The sequence below is a fragment of the Oreochromis niloticus genome, linkage group LG16, assembly GCF_001858045.2.
Source record: "Oreochromis niloticus isolate F11D_XX linkage group LG16, O_niloticus_UMD_NMBU, whole genome shotgun sequence".
Taxonomy (NCBI): domain Eukaryota; kingdom Metazoa; phylum Chordata; class Actinopteri; order Cichliformes; family Cichlidae; genus Oreochromis; species Oreochromis niloticus.
This window is the reverse complement of record NC_031987.2, coordinates 9796034-9815984: the sequence shown is the minus strand read 5'-3', so window position 1 is coordinate 9815984 and position 19951 is coordinate 9796034. Positions and strand designations below refer to the sequence as shown.

Genomic DNA, 19951 nt, shown 5'->3' with positions numbered 1-19951 from the left:
TTACACACACTCCTATGGGAGGACAGCATGAGAACAGGAAACAAAAAAACTCCTCTGCACAAAAAAGCACATAAATGTCCACAGCACAACATTATGGAACACGTGACAAGCCACAGGGTTGGGTAGGGGGTGAGGAGTAATCCGAAGCAAACACAGCAGCCATCCTGCCCAGCGCTACCATTCCAGCGCGGGCTCAGACCCGCCGTGTTCCCAGGAGGGAACAAGCATCGAAGGCGTTTGGAAAGAAATATTTTATATTTGTTTGTATTTTATTTGTATTTTTTGTATTTTCCTTCTGTATCTGTAGTGGAGCTGAGGTAACACAAAAATGTCCCCGCCATGGGATCAATAAAGTCTTATCGTATCTATCTTATCTTATCTTGCAATACCTTGGCTGCCTAATAAAGATATACTGTAAAATTACTATGTAAGGGTAACTTTAAAATCCACTACACATGTACTCACAGTTATATGTAGACTACAGCAGTGAAGAAGTACATAACTATGTTCAAATTAAGTGAAAAGGAAATTTTCAGTTAAAAAAAAAGGAACTGATCAGTTTAGAATTGCATTAAAGGGTCATATGCAAAAGCTCTAAGAAGTATTTGCATTATACAACCCATTGACTACTCCTCATACAGCTTAAAGTGTGAGATGATTTTTGCTTTTTTTTGGATGACAGACCAAAAAAAAGAAGAAATGGTATTTATGAAACATAAAACAATTCACGATTTATAGTCAAAAACAGATAACTACAGTTTATTATCATGAAAACAATAAAATGTGTCCATTCAGGCAGCTGATATGGGACAAAGTGATGACTGTTGAATGGTTAACAGGGCAGTGATGCCCTCTTTTAGCTTTGCATTTACTTCCCCCTGCCCAGCACAGGCTTGTGAACACACTGGCTCCACATGGTGTTACCTGTGGGTCATGATGATAGGTAAAGTATAGAGTCTTCCTGAATGTGGAAGTTTGTCTAAAAAATATATTTAGTACTCCTACTTCAGTGTACTGAGCTTAGGTACACTAACATAGTATAGTGTACTTTAGGTTGTATGAGTAAAAGTACACTAATATAGTACTAATATTCCAGCACCCCCATGTGTGTCAGCCTGTTACAGCAGCTCTGCTCATTCTGAGCTCTAGTTTTAACAACTAGATTCTGCAATCATGGACTACCATTTTGTGCTAGTCTTTGTTGTTTTTCTCCATTTTTTTTCTGCCTTTTCTTCACCCGTGTTTGGGGACCCAGCGCATGGATCCTTTGTTTACAGTAGGGCCTTAAAACTGCAAAGGCAGCACGCTAATGGTAAAAACACAGCCCTTTTTCACGTTGGCACCATGCCGCGATCATTTCATTCATTCATTCATTCTATAATAGAATGAAACAATAATGCCAGTTATAAATAAAGGCAATAAATTGAATGAATTACGAAACACTCGTTTTATTTCTATTAGATCTGAAAATGTTGTGTAATACTACAACCTGAAACGAGAAATAGATTGCGTTTGCCTGTACACGAGATAAAGGGGAAAAAAATGTAACAACAGCTGTGAAATGGAATAGTCCAAATCACCAAAGTAAACTGGACCTGGGCTTGTTGCAGGGATCTGAAGTTAATAAACGTGAAGTGCATACACTCACACTTAGGACCATATAATAATAAATATGTCCGTGATGAAAGTTGGGCAGCACGCTAACATCCTTACTCCACTCTGTATGCTCCTATGGGTCTAACCCTTTCAATCCTTTGATTTTTGCCTTTTCGTCAAGTCTGTCTTTGTACGGACCTGCCGTGTTGTCCGTCGTTTTGTGCATAACTGTTTTTGGGGCAAATAAAATGCAAGTAGGGATTAAAACAGCAGAATTAATGATTACCTGGGGTCCGTTCTTCGTACCTCGCTAAGTAAGTTAGCTGGATTTGATTGTTGACGATTTCGCGTGATCTTGGATCGTTCGGTTCTCCGAAGCTCATCTGGGACTTGCTGTCATAGCAACAGATCCGTAAGCGTAAACCTGCTCGGGAGCAGGCTTACTTTATGTAAACAGGATTAGATCGCGGCCACTCAGGTATGTCCGCTTCATTTATATGAAAGCAACAGCGATATTTCTCCACTGTTTTTCCATAAATAAATATTATCAATGTAACTAAAGATAATGCAGTATTTGATTCTTTTATTGATTTCATACAGATACATGCAGGTAATTTCCTTAAAAAAGGGAAATGTACTATTAAGCATTCTATTACATGTATTTGATTATTCCAGATGTAATTCATATTTTAGAGTAGTAATAAAAATTACTTCGTGTAATCAAGATGAGAGACCACGGCTATAAAAGCGAAGGTGGATTTGAGAAGTCTGTCGCAGCCATGTCCTGTCCGTTTGTACGCGAGCAACCCATTGCGGAAGGTGCAAGATTGATAAGGAGAGTTTTCAGAATTCAGCGGATATTGCGGGATAGACAGGATCCTTTAGCTCAGCGCGACAGTGTGCTCATAGAGAGATATCGATTTTCCCGTGAGGGTATTATTTACTTAACACACACACACTCTCTCTCTCTCTCTCTCTCTCTCTCTCTCTCACACACACACACACACACTCTCTCTCTCTCTCTCTCTTTCTAGATATATAGATATATAGATATATATATATATCTCCCAACTTACTGTGCATGCTTCAGTCACCCCTTGCATGGGAACAGGTAAAAGTGATGGAGTGTTATGTAAAACTACACACAAAAAACCCACAATGTCAATAAATGTCACAGTACAAAAAGCCGGGGTGTGACGAGGGGGTGCAGGACCACCACCTGTCTTTATTTGCTCTGCCCTTTTCTTGGTTGCTGTTATAAACAAACAAACAGATTATTTCAGGGTCTCTTTTCAAGAGACTAAAAGCAATATAAGTGATAAATATTACCATTCTGTAGAATATTCTTATATTTCACTTTTACTTGTTCCCATGTTCTAGTGGGTCCTGTTGTGGCTCTAATGTGAAAGAGGATCTAATGTAATATAATATAATAAATTACTTACGAGTTTAATTTGTCAGCAACTTTCTGCCAGCCCTCTCTCCTTGCTTTTGCAGCCTTTGCAGTGTTCCCTTGCGTTTTAATTAAACTCTGAAACTCCTGAAATCCCTCAATCAAGAGTTCTTGCTCTGCTGCCGAAAAATACTGAGCGCGCTCCTTCGACATCTTCGCCGACCAATCAAAGGGTTGCCGATCAATGTTTCTACTATCGATGCGTAGCCCCTTTTAAGCCACCCAGTGATCTCAGATTACTTCATTCAGCTATACTAATCGTCAACAACAGGTGTGTTCGGAGAACCGGATTAGCGAGCTCAAAGTTAGCGCGATGATTTGATCTTGGATGTGTCATTTGATCTTGGATGTAGTAAGCGAGGTACGAAGAACGGACCCCAGTGCTGGAAATACTAGCTTGATGCAGTGTTTTGATTTTGTTGCCACGGGTACCCACAAAGCAATGCGCGAAACTCACGTGGTCTGTCAATCTCTATCCGGTTGTTCAGTGATGACGTGACGAATCCTACTTCCGGGCCTAAAGTAGTCTGCGTTTAATATGGCTTTTGTGTTGTTAACATGTTTAATGTTTTGTATTTTCTTCTATTTAATCTCAAAAAGCTCCTAAAACAGTCAGTGATCACTGTTGACCTCCCTCGGCTTTTATTACTGCTAATCATTTATTTAAGCTCAATTTTTAAAACCTTACGATGTAACTACAGCACAGCCCATGCAGCAGTATATGAATGACTAACCTCGTATTGTGGATGGATTATCTCACTTGTTCTCCTGGCTGAAGTTTAGTCCTTTTACAGCATCCCGCTATGCGATTACATTTGTTCCTGACCACCGAGAACCCTCACGTTAACTTTTATCGAGTGGGAAAAAAAAGTTAGCTTGTTTATGTTATGCTAACATAGCTGTGTCGCTAGCGGTCACGTAGCACATCATTATATACCAGCTAGCCAAACTTCAGTAACCCTACAAACGTCACTGCTGTTTAGTTTTCTGTCTTCATTTATGTTCGAAGTTATAGCAGAGCTGTACGTTTGAATTTTTTTCCAAAACCCCGCAGTCAGGACATGCTATATTGTATTTAGATAGAAGCTAGCGAGCTAACTTCCTGCTAACTTCTAACGCCGTTAAATGTCATAAATTCCATTTTCATGGATGCCTGGATGTTAAACTGAATTGTTACACCTGGTAGAGCAGAACACTGATCATTTTATTAAAGATGAAAGACTTTAGACAGTTTTTCAACTCTCAGTAATGCCACAGTGATCGTTTGATATATGGACCTGCAGCGGAGTTTAGGCCCAGACACGGCCAGTGACGTCAGACTGAACAACCGGATTGGCTTACCTGGGGTTGAAAGTCTCGATAAATGCACGGCGTTTCGGCGGGTATACCGGCTTCCGCAAGTGTGACGGTTATTTTGAGCGATCAAAAAATAATAGAATATAATTTTATATTTATATTTCAATATCACAATAATCTTCCAATTTAGAACTACAAGTTAAAAAAAGAACTAACATAAATAAAATACACTTAAGCTAATTACTTAAAAAAAATAATTTATTTTCCCAAACCACGCGGAGCCGCACTAAAAGGACTAAAGAGCCGCAGGTTGCCGACTCCTGTTATAGACAAACTGCCTCAGCTGATGCTAACTGGGGCTCAGTTGTGAATACAGGAGCTGCTATGAGTTATACCCTAAAAAACATGTTTTCTTCCACTAATTGTAGACCTAATACTGTGGCCACAAGATCTGCTGGATACGGTGATAAATTATGTTTTCTTTTTAATAGTTACTTCAAGCTTGGGGATAAAGCCCACAGACAGACCCTGAATCCTTTGAACCATAAAGAACCTGTAAATAATATTACCTTATCTGGAAACTGCTTCTCCATGTAGCTCTGCACCGTGTAACAAACAGGTGTTTGATCAGACTTTTCTTTTTGGTCATTTTGATTCAGATGATGACATAACATTCACAGGACTGTTACACTATAGTGCATATTAAACCTAGAAGTTTTACCTGTTTTAACTTTACCTTGGACACCCGACCCAAAATCCATAAAGTGAGTTTTGCACTGCCAGCACTCCTGCTAAACAGCCTTAAAAGAATGTGACTCACTATGTCTCTGTATGCTGAAAAAGTATGTAAACATAAGTTTAACTTCACTGGAGGAGGATCATTTTTTCCTTCTGATTTTTGCAGTTACCAATGGTAATTCTTTTCAGTACATATGTAACACCCACTCTGGCCACAATGTGGCAGTGTTCCCAGTCCAATTTTACTCACAGAAGCTTGTATGTAAATCTGGAAGCATCCAAAAGATGAAACAGAAAGTGTTTCACTTTGTCTCGTGGTTAACATGGTTAATGGTTATTGCACTTTTCTCTTTTTCCCACGGTTACAGTATTGTGTGTCCCTGCCTCTTTTGCACAAGACCAAGGTTCGATTCCCTGATTGAGAGATACTCCTTGTCTCTCTCAACCTTTAGAAAAGCAGAGTGCACACTGTGAGTAGGTCTTGAGGGAGGTTAGTGTTTAAGGGAATAGATTGTCAGGAATAGATCGTCTTTCTGTGCTTGGTTTTCTCTACAGTGTAAGAATATAAAAATACAGATGCAATAAAATTGGTCTTATTTTTAAGCAAATCAAGTCAAGTCAGCTTTATTTATATAGCACATTTAAAAGACATCAAGTGTCTGTCAAAGTGGTGAACAGAGGGATAATATAATCAAATAAAAAGAATTCAAAAAGAATTTTAAGCACATGAAAAAAGCACAAGCTGCATTTGTATGTCTTTTGTATATTTTGTCTTTTTACTATGCACTTTATTAACACAGGACACTCAACCCTCATTAGACTAAGCACATAACAGACATCTATTGAATAAAACACATTCATAGTTTTCTACTACTTCTACATACATGAGAGATTAAGGCCAATGCCTGCAAATCTCTTCCCCTTTTCAACTGCCAAACTCTTCTTTTCATTCTCATAAAAAAACAAACTACATAACACGACAGCTATATTTTCCTGCCACAGCTGAAACCCAGTATGAAAATGGTGTTTAGGCTGAATTACGAAATATAGTAAATAACTTTGAAAAAGTGCTGTTATGGAGTAGAAATTCAGAAGACTTCATGTCTGGGCTAAGCCCCTGATATTTGAAGGTCCAGATGATTTTCCCTACCTATATCTGTGAAAAATTGCTTCTAATATGTGCAGTGTGGATCTTACAGTTTTCCAAGCTACTGCATTTGATCAATAAATCAATATTTCTATGAAGTGGTGCTTTTCCAACTGTCCAAATACGCAATTCTCCTGCTTCCGTATAACAACTCTTCTTCTACCGTGGTGCACGCTCTACAGCTCCTGTTAATGTTTCTTCTGCAGTCTGAATATTTACTGTTATTTCACCTCTGTGCTCTCTGTAGTATTTATCATTACCTTCTTTACCTACATTAATCAATATAGGAGGTCACTAGACGTTATTGTATTATTGAGTAACTTTCATGTTTTAATTCCTGCTATTTCAGTTGATGTGGGTGGTAAATAATCTGTACATTTTGCATTTAGTGAAATAGTATAGCTAGTGCCTTTGGCCTTAATAATACACATCAACTTTTTCTCATCAATGAAATGTTTGAACCACTGGTTCCCCACAGTGCTAAATGTGCTGAACTTGCCCCACCATAATCATTTCCCTTGCAGATGTTCACCAGAAAAATATATTCCACTGTGGTGGCGAGAAGGCTCTGGCACCCTGCTGATCCCTGGATTCAGGAGTAATGTGAATTGGCCACAAAACAGTAAACCAGATCTTCACCCTTGTTTGACTTCTGGAGGGACAATGGGTGATGGACCATCCAGGATTATGGATTATGTCCTTTTGGGTTCAATATTCCAGGCCATTAGGTCCTCATATAATTTAGGCTGCGTCTGCAACCTTCCATCAAAGTGGAGGAACACAGGTTCATGAGGAGCCCGTTGCTATGCTTGAATGCTTCATAGTTTGGTGTTAAGCAGCTTAATAAGAAACAAACAAAAAAAACCTTCTTATGGAAATGGTTTGCAGTGCAAGCACTAGCTGAATGGAAGGGACCGATTGCTGCCTTTTGTAGATTGTCTCATAAGAAGTCATTTAAAAGTCATCAGTGATCCAGGTGATTGCACTTGGCCCAGCTGTGATCATTTTAACTGAAGATGAGTGTTATTCTACTTACTCGGTTATATGCTTTGATTTTGTTTCCACTGTTGAGAACACACAGGGTGATTTTATACTACAAATGTACATTTCTTAGTCAAACATGAACAGAAAAGTGCTGTTGCATTAGCACTATATATTTTATATGAATAAGGGCCATACCCCATTGAGTCCTTCCAGTTAAAAAAACTGCGATTTAACAGTCATTTTTAAATTCAAATCTCTTAACATCCAGCAAATGACAGGTGGGGTGTGTTTCGCTGCTCCAAAGCAATGACGGTAGAAACTGTTTTCTACCGTCATTGGTCCAAAGTCTCAACGTGGGCATCTATGGGGACTTTGGAGCCTCAAGTGGACATAAGTGGAACCGCAACTTTTAGTACCTCGCTGTTGCTTCACTTTCAGCTGTGGCACCCGCTGCTGGGAGGCACAGCGGAGATAGCTGCAACTGATGCAGTGATGCGCACTGGGAGGATGCTTTTAATCCCTCAGTTTTTAATTTTTCACAATTTTTTTTCCAGCTCAGTTAAATTTCAGCTCTTAGATATTATACATGTGTTTTAAAATTCATTGTAACTTACAGCTGAGGAGGAGGGCGCTCTTTCAACCCTGGAACTGAACTTTTCCACTTTTCCACTTTCCCACTCCCAGTGGAACATTTCAAGGATTTCATAGACTGACGCACTGACTTATTTGGGAGGGTTTCCGGTATCAAAGGTTTTACAATATCGTTTCATAATTAGTCAAGACGACGAAAAGAACATGATACAATCTGACAAATCACGGAGGAAGTCACCCATCTCGCAACAAGTATCGTTTCGGTCAGAATAATCGAAACACACGGACAGTTTTGGTTAGGTTTCATTTCCTGAGAATGACCCGCCCAGCTGAAGTCTTCTTCCTCAGTCTTCTCTCATCTGTATCCTCCGCAAACAAGGAGGAGAAGCCTGTTTGGTTTATTGCTCTCCAAAACCGCTACATTAACCTGGCTACGGAGCTCAGCTTTAAACCGAGAGGACTGAAGAGCGGACTGAATGAAATGTAAGTGAGTTTTGGTCAGTATTTGTTTTGAGCCTTCATTGTTATAAAGATCAATGGAAAAATAGTAAATGCGTAGTAAGGATGCAACCAGTTATTTTTTGTGGTTCTTCGTTTTACTTTACAGGGTTTGCCTTTCTATGATGACACTTAGCTTACTTATATTACCTTACATTACATATCTTCCTGTCTCCACTTAATACCTACTGTATCACATTTAAAAAGAAAAAAGTCAGTCGGCTCGGGTCCTTAACCAGTTTTTGAATGATTCTGTTGGTTCTGTTGCCTTAAGTCTTTTGAATTTGTGGAATGAACAAAAACATTAAACACCAAAGCCACTTCCTGGTTTTATTCTAACCTCTAGCTGGCATTGTAGAGCACACCACTGAAACCACGGGTGTGCTTCTGAATCAGAAGTACGGAAGAGGATTAGAACCATTAAAAAATGTGGGGAGTCATTTGGAATTGTAATAGAAAATTTCTATTATTCTCATTTAAAGTGTTTAAGTGGCTTATGCATATGCCTAGTTTTAACACTGTAATGGACTGTTCAGTGTAAGTTTCTAAAACTATATGAACTTATTTCAGCCTCAGTAGTTGGAGAAGACAACTCCCTTTGCAGGTGCTAATAATGCCAAGGGCACAAAACAACATACCCATTGTTCCGTTTCACAGCGAGCCTCGTGATGTGTGATATGATAAGTTTGTGACTTTTTCCCTCTTCCTTGTAATGGATAAAGGAGTGGGAGCACTACTTCTGTTTCAGAGCTCTCATGACTGTAGAACTGTGATGTTTGATTTGTGTTAGCTCTCCTGCTTACAGTAATTTAAATGCCTTGACCACAGCTGACCGTGTTGCAGACTTTATAAACTGAAAATTCCACCACATATTTTTTTTCTTTGTGATTTCCAGTGGCCCTAATCCTCTTCCATACAGAGAAAACAGATACGATCATGTTTAAAAGAATTTAGCTTAGTAGCAAAACTACTGTTATTGTAATTGTAATAATTGTCCTGAACATAATAAATTCAGATTTCTGTTTCACTGACACTAAATCATGCTACAAATTCGACTCCAAAACTGATTATTGTATTGCAACGGGGTTACTACAAAAAAAATTCAGGCAGCTTTCTTAATCCTAATAATGTATGTAAATGGTTTTTCTTAATTTTGTATCATTAGAATATATTTCACTAAGGACCACTCTGGAAAAACAGAATCATGTCAAGGGCTTGACATATGTACTTTGCTTTAATTCAGTCATACACAGTTCCACAGAGGCTTCTCATGCAAGCACACACTGTACCATACAACTGACTCAAAACATCTTACTATGTAATATGCCACATAGTGCACCTGAGCCAAAGAGCAGAGCCTTCTGCCAATAAACCAGCTGCACATGAAAATTAAACTTTTCTTTAAAACTCATCATTACTCCTCACTTTGAGATCAGTGAACCTCTGTTTCCTCTGGCTTCACCAGCAGCAGTGCTCCTAAACCTCAACACAGAGTTCAGCGTCAATGGGGCCTTCTCACACGTACAACTTACCTATACCATGCACATTAATTTATAATCCTGTATTATTATATGTATTATCGAGGCTGCTGTCTCGATGCAACTAAACATCCTCTTTAGTCCGGAGGATAAGTGGTGAGACCACAGGCTGCTTCCTGGTTTTAAGGAAGGAAGCAGTGTTTCTGTATCTTGCTTCTCTGTTTGTTCCTTGCATGTGTGAATGCAACAAAGAGCTGTGTTAACTGCAGACACTTTTCAGAAGTGTTTGTAAGGTCATGCAGTGATCTCCAACACAGGTCTGTTTCTAATGCAGTACAGGCCTAAACCCTATCAAGATCTAAGCTCTGCGGCCTGGCTCCTGTGTGCAGAAACTTCTCTAGAGTCTCTGAATCTTTCATTTATTAAATTGTTGAAATAATTGCCCAGTTTCGTAGAATGATGAATTCCCCATATTTACTTTAAAAATGCTCACCTTCTCTGGGATGTTCTTTCAAAAGACAGTCAAATTATACAAATTTTATTCAAAATATTTGTTTAGCACTATACAGTTTTTCCAGTTTTTAGTTTCACGGTTGCCAACTTATGGTAACTTATAGGTTTTCAGCAATATATGCTGCCATCCAGATTACATCTTTTTCAAGTTCTTGCTTATTTCATGAAGACAATGCTAAGTCATATACTACGTGAATTCCAATTGTGTGGTTGCTGGGTAACCAATTGCTAAACAGCCCACCCTGTAATCAATACTTGGCACCTATCGAGACCACAGAAATAAAGGAGACCAAAAACTGTATATATACTGAAATCCTGTATAGCAAAGCACATCTTAACGATTATTGAGATTAACAATGTCATACATATTCCCCCTGAAACTAAATAAGTTAGTCTCGTTGGTTCTCAAATCCCTCCCTTGTTACTCCTAAACTGCCATGTGTTTATAATACTTCTACTTTTTTGCAGCATTAGTTACCAATATGTGTGAAAAGTTAACCAGCCATCATTGATGATCAGGAAAAATTAAGGTGAGGCTGAACTTGCTTAATTTTAGTTACTATCAATACAGTTCCTTTTCCTCTATTGCTAATATTTCTATTTAAATTATTTTGTAGCATCACTAATCTATATTTGTGAAAGAGGAAGCAGTATTGTCATGGCAGATCAAGGTGAAATGAAGGTAAGTAAAAATTGAAAAATGCTTCAATAAAACAAATGTTAAGAAGTGAGCTTTTATAAATTAAAACATAGGTTCATGTTTTAAACTGTTCCACATAATACTAGACATATTCACTAAATATTGAAGTGTCTAATAATTAATTTAGAAATTAGGAATGTTAACTGGACTTTATATTTCAGTTCCAGGAGGAGGATCTGTCATCAGACATACAAGATTGGAGTAAACATCAAGTGAGGCAATGGGTTCTCCAATTGGATCGCGTGGATGACAAAGTTGCTGAAATATTGTTTAAAGAAGACATCAATGGTGAAAGTCTTCTGCTTTTAGATACAACTGACTTAACCAAAATTGGCGTGACTTTTGGACCGGCTAAACTTCTCATTCGTGCCAGAGATGAAGTTGTGAAATTTAAAAAAGAAGAGCCAGTAGGTTCTAGAAACCAGCCTGGAAAACCATGCAAGCCGTATCCATTTTGTAGATACCACGATACATTCAGATACATGGAAAGCAGCATTCTTGATGTTACAGAATCAGGTGCCTCAGATTTGATTGAACCCTGCCACGAGTACAAAGCTTTCACCAGCACAACAGAAGAAACTAAAATGAACAAGTTCACATTTGAGGTCATTCGCTTTGCAGCTGCCTGCATGAACAGCCGCACCAATGGCACCATACATTTTGGAATAGGAGACAAACCAGACTTCACCCACGGTCAAGTGTTGGGAGTGGTTGTTGAGGACAGAGAGGCTTTTGCAAATGAACTGAAATCTGCCATTGATGGGTATTTTGAACATAAACATAAACAAGCTGCTCAGACATGCATCAAACCTCCACGATTTGTTGGAGTTCTCAACAAGAACATGACATCATCTGACAAATGTGTCATAGAAGTCGACGTAGTTCCAGAGACTACGATCTGTAAAGAAAACGGCTACCACACATCATACACCATAAAAAAAGGCAAGAAAAAAGGCAAAATGAAAGAAACTGAATTAGAACCATCAAAGTGTTTCTTCATCCGTGATGGTGGTAGCAGCAGAGATCTTCTTGCGCAACCAAACAAGCGAGAGTACGAGCAGTTTCTCGAAAGTATGGCTCAGCGATTAGAACTCCGGAAAAAGGCAGAAGAGAAGCACCTCAGCGTGATAAAAAACAGCACTCAGGGCTCTAGACTCAGTCACATGATCACTGGTGGCTCTCTGTCTTTAGATAAATCAAATGTTGAGCAGTATGTGATAATAACTAACAAGTCACACCCAAGTCAGTTAGATTCTCTAAAATTTCTTGTAGATCTGAACCCAACAGCTGTGTTGGACTTTGATCCAGAATCAGCTAAAGAGGGATTAGAGCAATATTTTGACCAGCAGAGCCCAGTAAATGTTCATTCACCGGCACGATATAAAATCACAGAAGGAGTTGAAGACATTGCGAACAAGTTGAAATTAACTCAAAACACCAGCTGGGTGTTCTGCAATGGAGGCATTGAGCATGAGTCGCCCTCAGACATTGACCAGTGGTTAATGGACAAGGGAGCCTCCGTCAGAGATGTGATTTCCTTCTTGTGTCGCAAAGATGTCCTTCCAAACAAGAGGTTCCTCGTCATATTTTTAATTTTGTCAAGAGTGAGTGAGAAGATGGACCCCCTTGTGGAGACTTTCAGTACATTCTTGCAGGAACTCAGAGGCACAGATCAGATCCTTTGCATATGTGACAATGACAAAGCATTCAACTCCTGGAGAGACTTAATTGAGGCTCGATGTGGAATCGACATCTCAGGTAGATGCATACATGATCTCAGCTTTGCAGAAGTCAATGGCACTATCCTTAGCCTTTGGTCAGAGAATCGCAGATCCAGTCGTTTCCTACCGTGTGGTGGGGGAAGCAAAGTGCTATTTGAGAAGAAAGTGGAGCGAAGTCTGAATACCTTAGATATCCTTTGTGTGAACCAATGTGAAGGAGGAAATGAGGAAAAAAATGTGATAGAGGAGAACTTCTACAAGGGTGGAAAGGTAACGTGGTGGAATTTCTATTTCTCGGAGCAGGCCGGATCCACGCCGTTTATCAAACGAGACCACTTTGACTACATCAAGGATACAATCATACCTGATTTATCCTCGCTGAGAAAAGCCTGTGTGTTGTTTAACCTCATGCATGTACCTGGATGTGGTGGGACAACTTTGGCCATGCACATATTGTGGTCTCTCCGGAACACATTTCGTTGTGCTGTCCTTAGGAACAACAATGCTGACTTTGCTGAAGTAGCCAGTCAGGTGACCAAACTTCTCACGTATGACCATCAGGAGCAGTTACCAAGTGTCCCTGTTTTGCTGATGATAGATGACTTTGATGATATGGAAAAAGTATTTGACTTGCAGCAGCTCATTGAAAAAGAATGCGAAGAGAAAAAAATTCAGTCTAAGTCTGCGCAGGTGGTTCTCTTGAACTGCATGAGATCAGAGTCTTCTGAACTAACCGAACAAACTGCAGATACTGTATTCATTGGAAATAATCTCTCTGATAAGGAAAAGAAACTGTTTGAAGAAAAACTAGTCGAAATTGAGAAAACTTACAAAAACACTGAAACATTCTATGGTTTCATGATCATGAAGAAGAACTTTAAGTCCGAATACATTGAGAGTGTGGTCCGCAACACACTGAAGAGCTTCAATATGAATCAGAAAAATGCCCAGCTTCTGGCAGTTTTAGTTCTGTTGGATGTTTACTGCCGCGGGGCCTCTCTATCAGTCTCTCTGTGTGAGGAATTCCTTGACCTTCAACCAAAACCGTTTTGTGGATCCAACAAAGTTGAACATGGTTTTGGAAAATTTTCTACTTTTATAACCAGCTGTTCAGTTCAAGGTAAGGTAGTCTTCAGAGCTGTGAAAATGATCCACTCAAGAATTGCAAAGCAGTGTTTGTTGGAACTTAAAGCAACACACAATGTGAAAAAAGTTGAAATTGCTGACCTTCTGCTGACCACAGACAAGTTTTATGAAAGCACACAAGGCAAAAGCAAGCTCCTGCAAGACGTTCACCACATTTTGGTCAAGCGATATCATGAATTAGGGGAATCACAGTTCTCTCCACTCATTCAGGACATTGCAAATGAAACACCTGGACTGGAAGAAATGGTGTTAAAAAATGCCTCAAAGAGATATGAGAAAGATCCCATTGTCTCCCAGTTACTCGCCCGGTACTATTACCTGAGAAAGAAAGATTTTGGAGAGGCAAAATTTTGGGCACAAAAAGCAAAAGACCTTTACAAAGACAATTCCTATATTGCAGATACATCAGCACAAGTGATCAAGCATGAGTTTAAGAATGCCATTGCAGACTGCAAGGAAGAACCCATCAGTCCAGAGAAACTGAAAACACTTCTGAAACTGGCTCAGTCAGCATTGGAAGCATTCCAGGAAACACAGAACCTTGCAAAGAAGGAGTCACTCCAACGATTACAAATCAAAACAGACAACTGTACTTTCAACACTTCTGGCTGCCTGGGAGAAATTCAGGTTGGTGTGCTCACCATTGATGTGCTGGCAAAGACCCCTGTTTTCTCTTTTGATGGTGTTCGTCATGACATAATGAGCCAGGTTCTCTCTGGAGATCTTAAACTTTCCAAAGTAGAAAGTGATGATCCTCGTCACATCAGAAACAGACCATACTACCTCATTCTGAAACAGTTTGAGGATGTGCTTTACAACCTCAAATACAGGATGAAGAAGAACTTTGACTTCCTTGACAGTTTTTATGTAAATCTGGGCTCCAGATTTGGAATGAAAGATAGCCGTGAGCAAATGTCCCAAAATGAGCTTTTCAGATGTTTCAGACATTATGCAAATGTTTTCTGTAAGACAGATTCTGCATCTCTTTTGAAGAATAAAAACTTGCACACCATGTTGAAACTACACCAGATTAGACAGTGCCTGGAAAAGGAAAAAGCTGACACCTATTCTGGCATTCTGAGCTATCTCTCAAGCAACACCTCAACAGAAATGATGGAAGAGATTGCCAGACAGTACCTTTTTGTTTGTAAGCGTCAACCAACTCCAAAGGAGAAAGTGAACTTTATTTATGTCAATGTTGTGTTGAGTCGTCTTAAACTGGAATCCCATCTGTTACAGCCATATGCAGACATGGTAAACCTTCTCTTCCAAGTTCTTCGTGAGCAAATCCCATTGAGTGAGAGTTTGCCACTCTCCTTCATTGCAGTTCTGCTGTTATGGCCAGAGCCATACAGTCAAGTACATAAAGATCTTGGAAGGTACATCTCACAGATGAAAACCTCTTATCGTGCAGAGATGAAGGAAGTGTACAACGGCAAGAGTCCTGTTATCCATTTCCTCCTGGGGAAGAAGCGTGGCTATGAACGACTGGTTCACATTGGAGAAATCAAAAAGTGCATCGTGGATGGACAACAGCAGTTTACCTCCATGTGGGGAAGTGGCAAAATATGGAAGGAGAAGAAGGTGGAGGAGCTCCTTTATAGGGTTAGAGGGAAGGTGAAAAATGATTGCATAATAGCAGATACTGGTTTTCCAGTCGCCCCAATGTATCGAAGCCAGATTAGTGGGCACGCAGAGGGATCGGAAGTGTCATTCTTCATTGGTTTCTCCATGAGAGGACCTGTTGCATTTGACATTGGACAAAAATTTAAATGATTATGCATGACAGAGCTGAAACATGCTAGCTTTATCTGACAGAGTTTGCACTGGACATCTGAATAATTGTCATCTTTGGCTTATATGTGATTATGTTTTCCTGTGTACTTTACATAAATGATGTTTGCATTTTTGTTATTGTTGCAAGGGGAGGGGGGATTTGTCATGCAAAACCTTTGAGCAATGTCTTAACAACATTTACACTGTAGCTCACAAGTCACTGCATATGTTAAAGTCTTTTTTAATAACTGTTATGTGATATTTAAATTTGAATTTAACTGTTACTGGTTGACACGTTTTAGGTTATATGACTAAAAGTGATATATGATGGATTTAATAATATAGTTACATCTGTTTTATAGTACATTTATATATGAATTGTGTACTTTGTTTACTTTACTACAACTAATTTTTTACATAATGATTATTTGATTAATACAACTAAGTTGTATATGAAGTTGTCTGACGTTTAAAATTCCAAAACTTGACCTTTTATCATATTGTCTTATATTACTTTTGCATTTTTGTTTAAAACAACATGATTTGTTTTTTGTTTTCCATGTAAAATCTAGCACTGAGTTTTGCAATACCTTTGCTGCCTAATAAAGATGTACTGTAACATTACTATGTAAGGGTTACTTTAAAATGAACTGCACATGCACTCAAATAGTTATATGTAGACTCCAGAAATGAAGAAGTGCATAACTATGTTCAAATTAGGGGGAAAATGAAATTGAATTGATCAGTTTAGGTCATATGCAAAAGCTCCAAGAAGCATTTGCATTATATAACCTCGTGACTGCTCCTCATACAGCTTAAAGTATGAGATGCTTTTTTTGGATGACAGACCAAATAAGGAAGAAATGGTATTTATGAAACATAAAACAATACAGGATATATAGTCAAAAATGGATAACTACAGTTTATTGTCATGCAAACAATAAAATACATATGTTCAGGCAGCTAATATGGGAAAAAGTGAATGGTTAACAGGGCAGTGCTGCCCTCTTTTATCTTCCCATCTACTTCCCCCCTGCCCTGCACAGGCTTGTGAAAACACAGGCTCCACATGGTGTTACCTATCATCATACCTGTGGGTCAGGATGATAGGTAAAGCATGGAGTCTCGCTGAATGTGGGTGCTACTTTCTGGGCTTTGCGATTATAAGTTTATGGCCCCCAGAGACACATCTAACCTGCAATGGAAAACAGTTTAATTTGCTAAAAGGGCATTTTAATATTAATAGGTACAATGTTTGTATGCTAACATTCAGTGTATGTTTGTCTACAAACTACCTAAGTAGTTAAGTACACTAATATAGAGAGGTAGAGCTTTTGCAGAATTTAACTAAAACGTACCAGCAGGGGGCAGCAACTCATTTGTTTTATTAGGAAAAGCCAACAGTGTGTGAGAGAGAAGTAATTCTGAATTACAAGCTGAACAGTGTCTGCAGCTGAAATCATTTTGTAGCTCTTATAATGGTATTTCAGGTTTCAGTTGAACATCTCTGTGGCTTTTCCCTCCATACTATATGCTGACACTAAAAACAGACATATTAAAGTGGTTTTAAAAAAGTCCAGTTGATCAAATTGTCTGAGCTGTGATGATATAGTCACAGGTGATTTAATTAAAATCCTGATATTAACTGTCCATACTCTAATAAGATGCCTGTTCAAACTAAATCCACCAATCAGAAACAGGCCTGAGGTGTAATCTGCTAATCCAAAGGATCCAGTCAAACTGATTTAAAACCACTGAAAATAATTGCCCACATCCGAATCAGCTATCAGGTGAACTGCACTTACTATTGCCATGGTGATATCATCTCTCATCACTCACTGTCACTCTAAATCCCTGTTAAATTTGGCCCGGCGCACCTCTTGATAAACTGTTTCTAAATCTGAGCCCGTAACTCATTTTTAAATGGTTTTTGAACCATAAGAATCCCAAGGACTTGCTTTACACGTTAATGGTTTCAAAAATATGGTCATGGTAAGAAAATTTCAAAAAAGGGGGCTGCCCTGCCTTTACTGGACAATCAGTGAAAATATAATAGATCTCTATGCAGCAGCTAGGTGGGATACCTGTCACTTGGATGGCTCCAGAGCAAAGAGTGTGAGAATGCTGGCTTAAAGAGGATAATTGCTACCATTTTTTCTATATTCTGATGGGTCATTGATGGCTTTTGAGTGAAAACTGTGAATTTGGTGTCAGGTTTGAGTAAAAAAACCCTCTCCTTCGCCCACTCACTGTCAGTTTGTCCCTCCACTCAGCACAGAGCTGCAACATAAGCTCAGAAATGGACTGAAAACCCCCCCACAAAACTAAAATACAACTGAACAGAAAAAATAGTTTAATATCTTGGATCTGGCTTAAGATTTGATTGGTGTCTCTGCAACTGCTAAAGTTAAAGCTCAAATTAAGCAATGTTCGAAACTGATTTGAACAGTCGATCTGCTCGAACCCTAGAGGTATATAAACTAGTTAAATATACAAAAACATAAACAAAAAGAAAAATTAGGCTGTCGCGCCAGTAAACGTGTTTGTGGTTCGACCTGTATCGTTTGTTTTTTTTAACTTAAATTTTAATACAATTCAAGTAGAATTTATAAATGAACTTCACCATAGCATCAAAGCATTATAATAATACTTTAGACAGAGTACCCACTGTTTCTTTATGCACAGATGGCTTATTCTTCCTGATTTCTTCTGTTTTTCTGACATGAGTCAGACGATATCTCCAAGTATATGTACCCCTGCACCACATGGCTGAAAGCAATCTTTAGAAGGTCTCTTCTGGGGGTCAGAAGGTCATTCTGGTGATAAGTTTAGCCTTTCTCTAGCATATTATGGAGAAAGTTAGATGTGTGAGCCATCTATAGACATAGATTCAGAAGAACACATGCTTTAAATCTTTTAGCAGCTTCACTTGGACATAACTTGGCAACCTGAGATGTAACTTTAACTCGTTTCTGTTACATTTAGATGAGTCATGTCACTGTAGTTCGTTGACATTCATACCAAAGTGAAACTTTAGGCATACGGGAGGTGTAAAGGTCAAAATGGCCATGTGAGTGAAACCCGATGCTCCTGCCAGAGAAAGGAGCTTCTGCTGCTTCACACAATGTGAATTAGAGAAATAAAAGTGAGTCCTTTCAATGAAGAACACATTTTAAAATACTTTAAAGTTAATTTAGCCAGACACTCATATAATAATATCATAATACTATAATATTATGGTTGCTTGTACACATAATCCACTATCCAAATATTGCCTATATCATCCAAAACTAGTAATTTCTAAGACCTGCAGCAGAGTTTGATGAGTGAAATTGTGAAACATTGACACTCTGAATTAATGATCCCCATCCCATTAAAAACAAATTGGCAAATCAAGTGCATAATAATCCACAGCTTAAAATAGTCCCTAACAAGGTCGTAGAAATGCCAGCTGTATCCTGACATGAAACGATAACCACTCATTTTAAAAACTGGAGCACCTTCTTTATACCTTCACAGTACAGTAAAAGGTAAAACGAAGCCAATGCGGCACCCGACACAACCTCACCAACCAGTGATATTCATACCAATTATAAAATTTCATCTTATGACTATCAAAAAAACGATACAGTACCATGTTTTATTCATTAAAAAAGTCATTTATTATTATAAATGGTCATGTACACAGGATTTACATTTAAACTGTCTTTTTATAATTACCCTCTGTAAATTTTGTTAAATGGCCTGTATTTAGTCCCTAAGGACCCCAAAGTGCTTCACACTACATTCAGTCATTCACACACTGGTGATGGCAAGCTACATTGTAGCCACAGCTGCCCTGGGGCACACTGATAGAGGCGAGGCTGCCGGACACTGGCCCCACCGGGCCCTTTGATCACCACCAGTAGGCAACGGGTGAAGTGTCTTGCCCAAGGACACAACGACTGAGACTGTCCAAGCCGGGGCTCGAACCGGCAACTTTCCGATTACAAGACGAACTGCCAACTCTTGAGCCATGATCATCACTGGAGGAAGTATTTTACGAGTGTGTGAGTTGAAATGTTGCCAAATGTGTTCTGCTATTCTTTAAACCTTTGATAACTCTCTCTCGCCATACTGTTCCCTCCATCCATTAGCTTCCGCTTGATGTCCTTTTTCAGGGTTGCTTATGCCAGCTGTCTTAGGGCAAGAGGCAGGGTACGCCCTGGACAGGTCGCCAGGTCGTCTGTCGTGGGGCTAACACCTATACACAGACAACCATCTGCACTCACACCTATGGGCAATTTAGAGTTTCCAATTAACCTTTGGACTGTG

General features: G+C 39.0%; 1 protein-coding gene across 3 annotated transcripts in view; it reads left to right on the top strand.

Annotated features, from left to right (window-relative positions):
- Positions 1-16261, top strand: part of LOC102077564 (sterile alpha motif domain-containing protein 9) — a 37115-nt gene extending 20854 nt beyond the window's left edge. For 2 of the 3 annotated variants that reach the window (XM_019352600.2, XM_019352599.2), the window contains exon 4: positions 11156-16261. In XM_019352600.2, coding sequence (XP_019208145.1) covers positions 11156-15637 — 4482 coding nt within the window. In that variant the 3' untranslated portion in view covers positions 15638-16261. Of the gene's footprint in view, positions 1-7648; positions 8289-10762; positions 10825-10911; positions 10977-11155 lie in introns of those variants that run through there. The other variant, XM_019352598.2, reaches the window with a different exon arrangement.
- Positions 16262-19951: the final 3690 nt, after the last annotated feature.